Source organism: Nannobrachium achirus, assembly GCF_963921795.1.
Source record: "Nannobrachium achirus genome assembly, chromosome: 2".
NCBI lineage: Eukaryota > Metazoa > Chordata > Actinopteri > Myctophiformes > Myctophidae > Nannobrachium > Nannobrachium achirus.
Window position 1 is genome coordinate 73,659,965 of NC_137811.1, and position 13,074 is coordinate 73,673,038.

Here is a 13,074-nt window from a genome sequence, read left to right on the forward strand (position 1 = left end):
CTCTCTCTCTCTCTGTCTCTCTCTCTCTCTCTCTCTCTCTCTCTCTCTCTCTGTCTCTCTCTCTCTCTCTGTCTCTCTCTCTCTCTCTCTCCCTCTCTCTCTCAGCTTGTCAAATAGACACGTTGTATAACTCTGTACTTCTCAGCTGATACTCACAACGCATCACAGCGCGACGCCTTTTATACTGAGATCAGATATTTTCGAAGAAACTCTGGAAAGAGGAAAAATAAGAAAGTGGGACTGAGTTACTAGGGCCCAAGGAGGAGGGGCCCTAATTATTTTATACTTAGAAAAATAGCAGATATACAAGCTCACCACACGGCACAGAGTTCCGCGCTGTGAGCTTGTAGATCTGCTCTCTTTTAAAAGTTGTGACAATGTGTGCAAATCTTTGAATATATGTATTTTTTTTGCTTCTGCGGGGGTCCCTGGAACTAAATAGCTTGAGATGGGGGTCCGTGGCCAAATACATATAATTTTGGGGGTCCTTCACAAGAAAAAGTTTGAGCACCACTGACATAGAAACATAGGTTTTTCAAAAAACCTTAGAAGGATTTGAAATATTCAAAGACTTGCACAAATGTTCACGATTTTTCAAAAATAGCAGATCTACAAGCCGCGTTGTGAGCTTGTATAGCTTTTTTTTAAGATTTAGATTTTTGGGCTTTTATGCCTTTATTGATAGGACATTAGACTGACAGGAAATGGGGGGAGAGACGAGGAGTGACATGCGGCAAAGGTCGTCCGGATCGGGAATCGAACCGGTGATGCCATCAGGCATCAATGCCTATGTGGCAATGTATGCGCCTGGACCAGTAGGCCAGCGGGCGCCCTGTGAGTTTGTATATCTGCTATTTTTCAGTAGTTAAAGCACAAAAGAACGCGTAATAATGCGTTCCCAGTCTAAATGCGTCCCCCCTCCCCCTATGAAGAACATTCATGCCATGGGGGGCCTGCAGTGAATCCTTGTACCCAGAATTTGGTGTGACCCCCCTGCTTAGAGCTGAACTAACCAGACATTATTTCAAGCCCCAAATCATGATGCACACCACTAAGCATTGTCTTCTTTGAAAATATAAATTATTCTACATTCTCTAATTGTGTAGACCAGGGGTCTTTTGTTGTGTTGTTTCAGGCCAAGGACCCCTTAGTTGAGAGAGAGATGAAGCGGGGACCCCCACCTTTTCCTGGATTCCATATAGTTTCATTGTTTGACAGCACAATCATCAGTGTGTTTTGGATTCACGTCAATTTGTGTTTTCAGATATTTAACCACCTGAACCGTCAATACTTAATAAACTTGACCTTTCACTCTGTACTTAGTCTGCTCTTTTTACCCTCTACACCAAACCTCTTTGCTGAAAATATCTGATCTACAAGCTCACAACGCCTCGCATCTGCTATTTTTGGCTAAAGTTCTCAGAATATGGACGTTAGGGTTAAAGATGTTAAAATAAAAAAGGAGAAAAAAATATTCTGTTGAAGACCCCTGGTGTAGACTTCTTGTAAATTAAGTAGGCCTAATGTACGGTATGTTTAAAGGACAACTTTAGTTTTTTTTTACAACAAGGGTACATATTTTAGATAGTCATTAGAGAAAAGAAAAGATGAGTGTTAAAATGTTTTCATTTGCTTCTTTCTATCATTTTAGTGATTTTAACGATTTTGAGTTGCATGCCTGCCTCCAGGTTGGTGGCTTGCATGCAAGTGGCTAAATATGTATTTTAGACCCAATAAGACCAAGATGCACCGCAATCTTTCATGGCCAGATGTGACTTTTGGGGGCTGGTCTAAATAGTAACTAAGAAATTGGCGGCTTATTGTGTCTAAAAAGACACATTTAGCCACTTGTACCCACTGAAATCAAGATACTAAAATCACTAAAACAATAGAAAGCATGAAATGAAAACATTTCAACACTCATCTTTTATTTTCTCTAATTACAATCTAAAATATGAACCCTTGTTGTAAAAAAACAAAGTTGTCCTTTAACAATTATGTTAACTCTTGGGATACACTCTCAAGAATTTGGTTACCAACTCTCCATCATTTAGCTGGGGACCACCTGGAACCCCTGTATTGTATCCCAATTAAAAGATATCAAGCTAATTTACATTTATATTGTGACAGTACTCATTGCTATAGAGTGTTTATTCAGTAACAGTGTTAAATATGTAAAAATGTATCACATCAACCTTTCAGATGCTGTTTTTCTCCAAATATGGAGATTTTTTACTGTGATCTCTCATTCTCTAAATATATAATCCTTGGTTTCTGTTGATTTTAAACGATAATAGCGATTCAAAGCAGTTGTCCTCCAAACCCCGCCTCCAGTGGCTGTCATCAGAACAGAGGGAGTGCAGTCCATCAAGCCTAATTAATGCTCTGTCCCATTAACCCTTTCCAAGCCACGGGCTTTTTATCCGAAAATCGACGATCGTCTAACCTTCCCTAGTCACCGCTCGTCCATCGATAGCTCATGGCTGCTCTGACATGAAGCGGAAGTGACGTCAGGTCCATTCCTTCTTTAAGCTTCCTTGCTGACGTCCATTTACTGTTTAGACGATTACATTAGCATAGCTGGAGTGCTAAGGGCTAAGATAGCCAAAATGCTCACATCGACCGTTCAGTCATACCTGGACCATATGCTTGGATTATATGCACACGGATCGCGCACGCGAAACGCACGGGGAGACGATGCCTCAGCCTAAAACTTCACTTCATCCTGATGGAGATCCAGATATTCATTGTGAGCAAACGACCGGGGATTGAAAAAAAAGAAAAAAACAACTGCGCGGTTCAAGAAGGAGGGGTGGCGGGCTCATGTTTATAAACATAATATTATGTCTCAGATCATAATACAATAATAGAAATGTCACGGCTAATCTATCAACAACCATTCTATTTCGGCTGGCAAACTGTTAAGGTGTTGCACACAGAGAACAGCCGAGAATAGCAGACCTCCAAGCTCACAACGGTCTCTACCATGATGCGGTTGTGAGCTTGTATATCAGCTTGTATGTCAGCTATTCACGGCTCGCAATACCGTTGCAAGATAAAGTATACAGTATTTATCGCTAGGAGCGCCTCACAAGCCAACACTCAAGAGGAGGTTGAATGAACTGAAACAAACGCTCCCCAAAACAACAGGTTTGGAGATCTGTTGGGGATTGATTACATGAAACATTCACCTGTGCAGTGTCAATATTTGTAAACAAATAATTGGTCTATAGCAGTGAGAACTATCACAATATACAGTTAGCTATTCAACACCCAAGGTCTTTAAACAATGGTGCATTTTTTTCGTTGCCTTTTCGAAATCCAAAGTCCCCCCCCAAAAAAAGATCGTCAGGACGATTTCTTTTTTTACACGCTCCAATATTTGGATGAAAACGCATGCAGCAGTGTGCAAGGACCTTTATTTTAACAAAAGAAAACCACTTGCACTAACTTTAAAGTAACTAATATCTTAGAAAGAAATATCCTTAATTTTAAGTAGGAGATGTCTGCGTGCTTCAGCCAGCAGTTATTGGTAGAAGGACTCGTTGGTGCTCAACAAGGACAAACTAGATCAAAAAGACATATTACCTGCATGGGCACTTCAAAAATGACTACCCAAATAAATATGATGGAGCACTCAACTGGTCTGCACGTTCATGTGCACCGCTCTAAAATAAATTAATGTGCAGACCAGTTGAGTGCTCCATCATTTTTATTTGGGTAGTCATTTTTGAAGTGCCCAGGTAATATGTCTTTTTGATCCTTAATTTTAATTTTGTCAAATTTTTAAAAAGTGGCAGATCTACAAGCTCACAAAGTGTCAAATCAAGACTCGTGTGAGCTTGTAGAATATGCTATTTAGTTTTTACCTTGCTTAATCTAACCCCTGAAAAAACAAAGCACTTTAAAAAATAATCAAAACTAAACTGGAAATGAAAACACAAAGTTAAAACTATAGACAAGGCAAATCCTATAACAATTAACTTTTCTCAGTTGATCCCTATGTGATCTTTCCTGTAGAATCCATTTCTGCAACACATCTTTGTCTGTGTGACTGTACTTGGTGAGTGGCCCACGACCGTGTTCTATTTTTTTTTTTTTTTCGATTTAACTTGCCTTCATATATTGCGTTGTGTGTGCGCCTGTGCGGTATCACTGAATGTAGAAATACAGTATGCATTTATATTCACTGTGTTAATTGAATGTAGACATACAGTATGCATTTATATTCACAGTGTTAATTGAATGTAGACATACAGTATGCATTTATATTCACTGTCTACCCAGGCTAATATTTCACCTCACGTTACTGTATTAAACAAACCATCCTCCAGTCCTCTGCTTTGAATGGTAACAGATGGACTGTAATGCCCACAGGTGACAGCTAGAGGGCACATCATGCCCATGACAGACAGCTCTATGGTGACTTGATGACATACAACCAGTAAGACTCCCTAATCGGGAGATAAGTGACCGCCAGGTTGCATGTATACACAAATGGGCCCTTAAATGTCCATTAATGTTTGCATGTCTGCAAAAAGCAACCTCATGGTGGCGCTAGAAGAGGGCCATGTGAGGAATGGCATGGATGGCATGGATAGGGGCAACGGTGCCGGAGATAAGAGTAGTGCCAAAAGTGTGACGTGACGTGGCAGACAGATGGAGGGACTGACTGACAGCCGGTGGAGGTTTTCATAGCAACTTGCGACCTGACGGTCACAATGACAGTCACTGTCATTCTTGTGCTTTGAGATAATGTTTGTGTTAATATCACATACTGTATTAGCCTACTGTACATATTATGGTTATTATCATCTTCATTCAGAGTAGGATGTGAATGAGTGAATGTCACATGCTTCATCTAAATCAGTGGTTCTCCTTCCTCTCAAATTTATATTTGGCCGTGGACCCCCATCTGAAGAGGTTTGTGTTAAGAAATGTAAAATGATTCAGCATTTTTCCAACATTTAAAAAATAACAGACGCACAAGCTCATAGCCCGTCACAAAGTGACGTAATGTGAGCTTGTACATCTGCTATGTTTGAATAGCCAACGTATACTGTATGGATAAAAAACTATTGTGATGCTGTATGTATTATTAACACATTTAGATGGGGACCCCCTGGAATCCCCCCCAAGGACCCCTGGGGGTCCCCGGACCCCACTTTGAAAACCAATGATCTAAATAGCTGGATGTGATGCTGCTTTGATTGAATGAATAAAACAGAATAGATACTTACTTATCGTGCTCTTCTCAACACCTGGTATCAGCCTGCAAACTCCACCATGGTCCACACTGGAGTTGGAGGAGAGACAAAGTCAGGTCTGGATATTCTCTATGATAATATAAACAATGATTGACAGCATACTCTGAACCTAGCAGATCATTTGGACATCAAGGCTCGTACTGTCTACTGTTCAGTGTTCACTGATATGAGGGGATTTGAGTATTTATCCTATATTACAATTATAACAGGTTTGGAGCGGTGGAGCAGCCAGCCAGTCACCACTCCAGGCTGGAATAATGTAGACCTCTATAACATCATCATTATGACATCGCTTCCCTGTAGATCTCTATGACATCATCAATATGACATCACTTTACTTCCTTGACCTACTGGCAGTGTGCACAAGAAATGTGACACTGATTGGTGCAGTGGTTTGTGAAATTAGCTGAGGTTGCGCGCACACACACACACACACACATACAAACACACATGCACACGCATGCACGCACACACGCATGCGCATGCGCATGCATGCACGCGCGCACACACACACAAACACACATGCGTACGCAAGCGCGCGCACACACATACAAATAAATGAATGTTCTAGAAGGCTCACTTCATAGGAACCGTAAAAACAATAGGAAAGATATATTGGAGTTAATATACATTATGAATCATCACACTTGTAAACACAACCATTAATATTAATGAGGGAGGCCGCGGCTGTTTTGACTCTCGCCGTCCGCAGCCGATCTGATGCTAATTCTCTCAGAACCAGCTGGGCCACTATAGACCTTCTTCAGTCATCAGCAAGAAACGCAACATTTACATGAAGTCACTTGTGGTTCCCCCAGTGGCCCAGCCCCCTCCCATCTGAGGATTCTGAGCGTATACAGAGGCGTTTCATGGACGTGTCGAGTGGGCAGACACTATTCCTATTTATATTTTTTTTCGACAGCATACGCTGTATACCCGCGTGACAGGTAGAACACTGGCTGGTCAGACTAAACCAACACAGCAGCCTGAGCCAATGGAACATAATATGATTTATTTTATTTATTCTCAGGTAGGAAACTCATTCTGAAACATTCAATCTACTACAGCTGATGTCTACATCAAAACCAAACAGGGCTGTTGTTAAAGTGGATGACTGATCACTTTTCTTTATTTGGACGTTACAAAATGTTTCATTTCATTTCTAGAAACTGTGCAAGTTGACTGTCATCATATGTCCATAGAATAATAAAATGAAATACTCTGAGCTCGGAAATCTCACAGTTTTCATTCAATGTTTAATAAGGTGAACATCAGGAAGGCTGCAGGACCAGATGCTATTGCAGGACCAGTACTGGTTCTGCAATACATGTGCCGACCAACTTGCACCAGTATTCACATTAATATTCAACCAATCTCTGCCCCAGTCTGTCATTCCCACATGCTTCAAGGAGTTCATTATTATACCGGTACCCAAAACCTAGCTGAATAAATGACTATCTGTCTATCTGACTAGGACAATGAAGTGCTTTAAAAGCACTAACATGAGTAGTGATAAAGTGCTTTGAAAAGCTGATTAAAGGCCACATTTCCTCCCTACTGCCTGGCTCATTAAACCTACAGTTCACGTACCTATCGTCCAGGAGCACTCATTGATCCCCACTTTGACTATGGAGTCCATATGCTACCGTCATGCCTCAAAGGCCCTAACAACAAGAATCCAAACAGCCCAAAACAATCTAATTAGGCTTCTGCTTAACCTTCCATCTCGGGCTCACCTTACCGCTAATCACTTTCTAAGTGTGGGGCGGCTCACGGTAGCTGACAGAGTACAGCATCCTGTAATGGGCCTGATGTACAAGATAAACTACACCACTAAGATACCCATGTACCTGTTCCATCTTAGACGCCTGAGGACATTTGGAGTGTCTCCTCTTGCACTACAGAACCATAGAGAGCATCCTGACAGGAGGCCTGGTATGGTAACTGCACTGTGCCCTGCAGAGAGTAGTCAGGACGGCAGGGTGTGTCCTCCCAGCCCTCCAGGACATCTACACCAATCGTTGCAGGTCAAAGACCAAACCAATAATGGAGGACAACAGCAACCGGCACATGGGCTGTTAGAGCTGCTGAAGTCCAGGAAAGATAGAGGATACACAAACTGTTCTAGGAAGATTCAGGGAAACTTTCTATCCTCACACCATTGGGATCTTGAACAACGACATGGACCGTGAAAGACAGAGACTTTGTTTCTGTCTTGTTAAGGGCCTTGTATTTTTGAAAGGTGCTTTATAAATTCAAGTTGTTATTATTATTACAGTAGACACTATGAACATTCACAAACAGACCAAGTCTCCCATACCTCAGAGTGTCCAATCTATAGTGTGGATCCTTCACAACAGCAGAGAGCATCGCTTCGCCGGATTCTCCTGGATGATTGAAGGCCAAGTTCAACTCTCTCAAATGGGAAGGGTTGGAGCGCAAAGCTGAGGTCAGAGAAGAACAGCCTTTCTCTGTGACCAGACATCCTGACAAACTACACACACACACACACACACACACACACACACACACACACACACGCACACACGCGCGCGCACACACACACACACACACACACACACACACACACACAGTGAGAAGTTTCACGTTACATTCTGTTCCATTGAGTTTACAAACGTATTAGGTTTATTTAAACACAGTTGAACACATGCAGGCATACTGACTTCAGAGTCTCCAACATGCAGTGTGGACTCCCCAGTCCCACAGCCAGAAGGTTTACGCCAGAATCCAGCAGGTCATTGTTGCTCAAGTCAACTTCTTTCAAACTAGAGCTGGAGCTGACAGCTGACGACAACTCCTGACAGCAACTCTCTGACAGCTTACAGCCACTCAGTCTGAAGATACATTGGTGTTGAAGCATTTATTAATTAGATTTTTGTAAATAAAAGATCACATAATAACTAAAATGTCAAACAAACGTGTGCACTGTGCACACATGCGCATCCGCGCACACACAGTGGAAGTTTCACAATGTTATATTCTGTTCCTTTGAGTTTACAAACGTATTAGGTTTATTTCAACACAGTTGAACACATGCAGGCATACTGACTTCAGAGTCTCCAGCTTGCAGTGTGGACTCCCCAGTCCCACAGCCAGAAGGCTTACGCCAGAATCCAGCAGGTCATTGTTGCTCAAGTCAACTTCTTTCAAAGTAGAGCTGGAGCTGACAGCTGACGACAACTCCTGACAGCAACTCTCTGACAGCTTACAGCCACTCAGCCTGGAGATACATTAGTGATAAAGATTTTTATTTGGTTTTCTGTTAAATAAAGATAATATAATATCTGAAATATATCTAGTTATCAGTGAACCTACAGAGCTTTATTGGAGGCTTTGAGCACCGGCAGCAGCCCCAGAAGCGCCTCTTCTGAAGCAGAGTATTTCTTCAGGTCAAACACGTCCAGCTCCTTTCCTGAAGACAGCAAAATGAAGACCAGAGCTGACCACTGAGCAGGAGAGAGCTTGTCTGTGGAGAGACGTCCTGATGTCAGGTGCTGTTGGATGTCCTCCTCTAGAGAATGATCATTCAGCTCATTCAGACAGTGGAACAGATTAATACATCTCTCTGGAGATGGATTCTCTCTGATCATCTTCTTGATGTATTCGACTGTGAGCTTGGTGTTGAAGCTTTTTCCTTTCTGTGTCAGTAGTCTTTCTAGCAGTTTCTGATTGGTGTCCAAAGAGAGGCCGAGCAGGAAACGCAGGAAAAGGTCCAGATGTCCATTTGGACTCTGTGTGGCCATGTCTACAGCACTCTGGTAGAGGTGATGAATATTGGGTGTGTAAATCCATCTAGATACATTGTACCACTTGGAGGTTGAGAGTAGGTTTTCACCAGTGTTGATGAAAGTGATGAAGACGTGGAGGGCAGCCAGAAACTCCTGAATGCTCAGATGGACAAAGGAGAACACCTTGTCCTTGTACGTTCCACACACCTTTCCAAATACCTGTGTGAACACTTCTGAGTACACTGCAGCGTCTCCGATATCAATGCCAGACGCTGTCAGGTCTTCTTCATAGAAGATCAGTTGGTCTTTCTTCAGCTGTTCAAAAGCCAATTTCCCCAGAGACAGAATAGCATCATTTGGATTCCTGTCAGGATGTTTCTGAATTAGGTCTAGATACTTGGCATTCTTCTGTATGGACTGAATCAGCATGAAGTGGATGTACATGGTCGTCTGGGTCTTTGGCAGTGCTCCTTTCTCCTCTGAGCTCAACATTTCCTCAAGAACTCTAGCAGTGATCCAACAGAAGACTGGGATGTGGCACATGATGTGGAGGCTTCGCGATGTCTGGATGTGTGAGTAGATTTCAACTGCCTGCCGTTCATCACTGAATCTCTTGAAGAAGTACTGCCTCTTCTGGTTGTCATCAAACCCTCTCACTTCTGTATATCTGTCAATGTAATCAGAAGGGATCTGGTCGGCTGCTGCAGGTCGTGTGGTTATCCAGATTTTTGCTTTTGGAAGCAGATTTCCCTTGATGAGGTTTGTCAAGATCACGTCCAATGTGGTTGACGTTTTGGGGTCCGTCCACATCACAGTGTTCCCGAAGCGTAGAGATGGCCGAAGTTCATCTAACCCATCAAAGATGAACACAACATTGGGCTGGTCGAAGATGCAGATTCCTACATTCTTGGTTTCAGTAAAGAATGTATGAAGAAGTTCCTCTAAGCTGTACTCCTTCTTCTCTAAATTCAGCTCTCGGAAAGTGAATGGAAACACAAAGTGGATATCCTGGTTGGCTTTATCTTCTGCCCAGTCCAGAGCATACTTCTGAGTTTGAACTGTTTTACCAATGCCAGCCACTCCCTTCGTCATCACTGTTCTGACTGGTTTTACGTCTCCAGGTAATGCTTTAAAGATGTTTTCACTTTTGATTTTTGTTTCTGGACAGGCTGGTGTCCTGGAAGCTGTTTCAATCTGTCTGACCTCATGTTCTTTATTGACCTCTCCACTGCCTCCCTTTGTGATGTAGACCTCAGTGTAGATCTGATGCAGAAGTGTTGTCTGTCCTTCGTTTGTGATCCACTCAGACAAAAGTAAAAACTTTGTTGTCAGTTTAGTCTTCAGTTCTCGTTTGCACTGAGCTTCTGAAAGATCAAAGAACACAACATTGAGATATATAATCCTCAAATGGGAGGTCTGAAAAAGTTAAAATTGTGTTCCTAGTTTTATTTATTTTTGTTTTGTTGTGTGGACTGTTGTGTTATTGTGCCAAATATAAGCTATAGCCTGAGTGTGCAGGTGATAGCTCCAATATTAGTAGGAGGAGGATATAGCAGGCAAATGTAAGCTTAGGTCCATTGTTGAGGGAAGGGAACGATTAGCCCATAACAAATAAATCTACGGCAACACTGTATCACTTTCACAACCTATTTTGGGCATGTCATAGGGGAATACACTGGGGAAAATACTGACTAGCTGGCTATGCTAGCGCAAGCCTACAGGGCTAAGAGACTTAGCCTCGAGGTAGTGAAATAAAAATTTCACGCAAAAACGTTGTTTCTTGCGGTCTTGTCCAAGTCTACAATCGTAAAAGCCTTGTGGCCAGGGTTATCAAGCCTGGTCCTTGGTGAGACTATGTTGGCTATACGACCGGAAAAAGATGGGCTGAGATTGTAATTTCTGCTTAGCTCGAGAAACTAATTGGAACTGACATGAGACCGCCTCCAGAAGTGTATAAAGGTAAAGGGAATTCTGTGTTCATGTCAGAGGGCACTCTCATTTAGCAGTACAATCTTACCAGGCTTCTCTGTGGTTGACAGCTGTGGTTGGTGTTGTTTAATAGCATTGTAAAATGCTGCTCTGATGGCTGGTCCACCAGAATCTAGCAGATTTACAAACAGTAGTCTCATTTGTTTCTGTCTGGTCTTCTCAGCTAGAATCTCAGAATAGATCTCAGGGTGGACCAAGGACCCTAGACTGTCTACTAGAGCCATGACGGTGGTCGCCTCTTGAATCAACCGCGCCTTGTTAGTTATCACAAACTCTGCTGCTTGCAAGAGAGAGAACAAAAATAGTGGTTGTGATAAATGCATTATAGAATCATAATAGAATTTCATTATGATTATTAACAATTAACAATGCAAATATAAAGCTCTGTGCATCTCTATATCCTCTGATGAATGAGTAATGTAACGACTGCTAGATTTGTAGTTTTGTAATAAGATGCTGAGGTTGTAATGTATAACCTGGTAAACACAAGGCAAAACCAGCTAACATCCTCCTAGCTTGTTAAACACTGAACTGTATTAAGGACAGAAGGACGGAAAGAACTCACCTTTTTCTGCATCATTTAGTTCTGGAATCAAGCCGTCACCAGCATCCTGTTGTAAACCAGCATGTTAGAGCTGATAGTCAACACTATAAACAATAGGACATCCTACCATAGAGATGTAGAAACAACTTTTCTTTTTTTTTCCTTATCCCACAATTTTGTAACCCATTTTTCACCCAGTGACAATTATCTAATGTAATCCTGGGTGCTACACTCCCTCTGTCAGTGGTGATCAACGGACTGACCTCATGCTTCCTGCTATGCATGAGGAGTCCAAGTCGCTTCTTTTCACCTGACAGGGGAGAGATTCCCCAGTTGGACGTAGTGCGTGGAAGCAACACATTATTCCAACCAGTTCCTTTCACCTCCATCAGGCGCCCCGGCTGGCCAGGGGGAAGCAGAATAGAGACCAGGATTACTGCATGTTTTTATGAGGGTACCTACACTAGGAGATATGGGGAGAACATGCAAACTCCACACAGAAAGGCCCTTTTGCCAACCCCACCTAGGGTGTAGGTGCTGATAACACAGTAACAAGTCATACAAGTCATATCCTCGCCTACTGAATGCCTGATCGATGTGTCTTTGTGTTATCCTCTTTGTGAATCTTCCAAATGGGATATATTTTATGATAATACTGTTAGCAGTCATATCTTAAATCCAATATCTGTATTTTAAATACATTATTTTCATAGGATCAACATTCTTGTCTGTTAATCAATGGTAAAACTTGTTTTATCTAATTAAATAGAGTTTTGCTTAAAAGTAATCCAAAAGTAACTGAAAGTAACTAGTAGTTACCTTTTAAAGGGCCATTTCACCCCAGAGACATCCAAATCTTAATTTAATGTTTTTTTGGGAGACAAGAAAAACAATCCTGGGTTCTTTGGTGTTTAATTTCTGTTCTTAGATGTTTTAGTATTTCATGAATCGCTGTGTTCGACTGCATTACTACAACTACCAGCATGCTTTGTGTACCACCATTGTAAAACTCCTCCCACATTTCCAGTGTCATGACAGGAAGTAGGAGGAACGAGGAAGTTTCCTCCTCCTGAGACTCAGGACCAGAGTCAGAGAATAATTAGAAAAGATGCAATTGGAAATTGCAAGTGTGATTGTTGTGACTATTCTGCAGCAAGTTAAAGGTGATACACCATGAAATTTCACTTTTCCTATTTTAAAACCGTTTTTTGGGGTCCCAATAGCACCTTCTATCCTCACAAAGTCCCATTTCTGACCGTTGTGTCTTTCTCTGGTTTTGGGAAGGCGGAGGTTAAACATTTTTTTTTTTTTTTTTTTTTTTTCCAAAAAGATTTTGGGGGGGTGGCGCAGTTCAGGCCAAAGGTGGTACTGCAGCTGAAAATGCTCTGAGAGCCATTCAAAATGAGAGAGGCTCTCTATTCAGGAGTGGTAATTTAGCCTCAAACCTTTTGAAAAATACCTCCAAAACCTGATCAACCCCTACACCCCCACTCGCTCACTTAGATCAGCCAACACAGGGATGCTG

General features: G+C 42.0%; 1 protein-coding gene across 1 annotated transcript in view; it reads right to left on the reverse strand.

The window, feature by feature from the left end:
* LOC308300485 (protein NLRC3-like) overlaps positions 1-10,303 on the reverse strand; it is a gene marked incomplete at both ends in the record, with an annotated part of 16,095 nt that extends 5,792 nt beyond the window's left edge. Inside the window, 4 exons of the mRNA XM_080744333.1 lie at positions 5,241-5,296; positions 7,588-7,761; positions 8,338-8,508; positions 8,604-10,303. Coding sequence (XP_080600459.1) covers positions 5,241-5,296; positions 7,588-7,761; positions 8,338-8,508; positions 8,604-10,303 — 2,101 coding nt within the window. The remainder of the gene's footprint in view (positions 1-5,240; positions 5,297-7,587; positions 7,762-8,337; positions 8,509-8,603) is intronic.
* Positions 10,304-13,074: the final 2,771 nt, after the last annotated feature.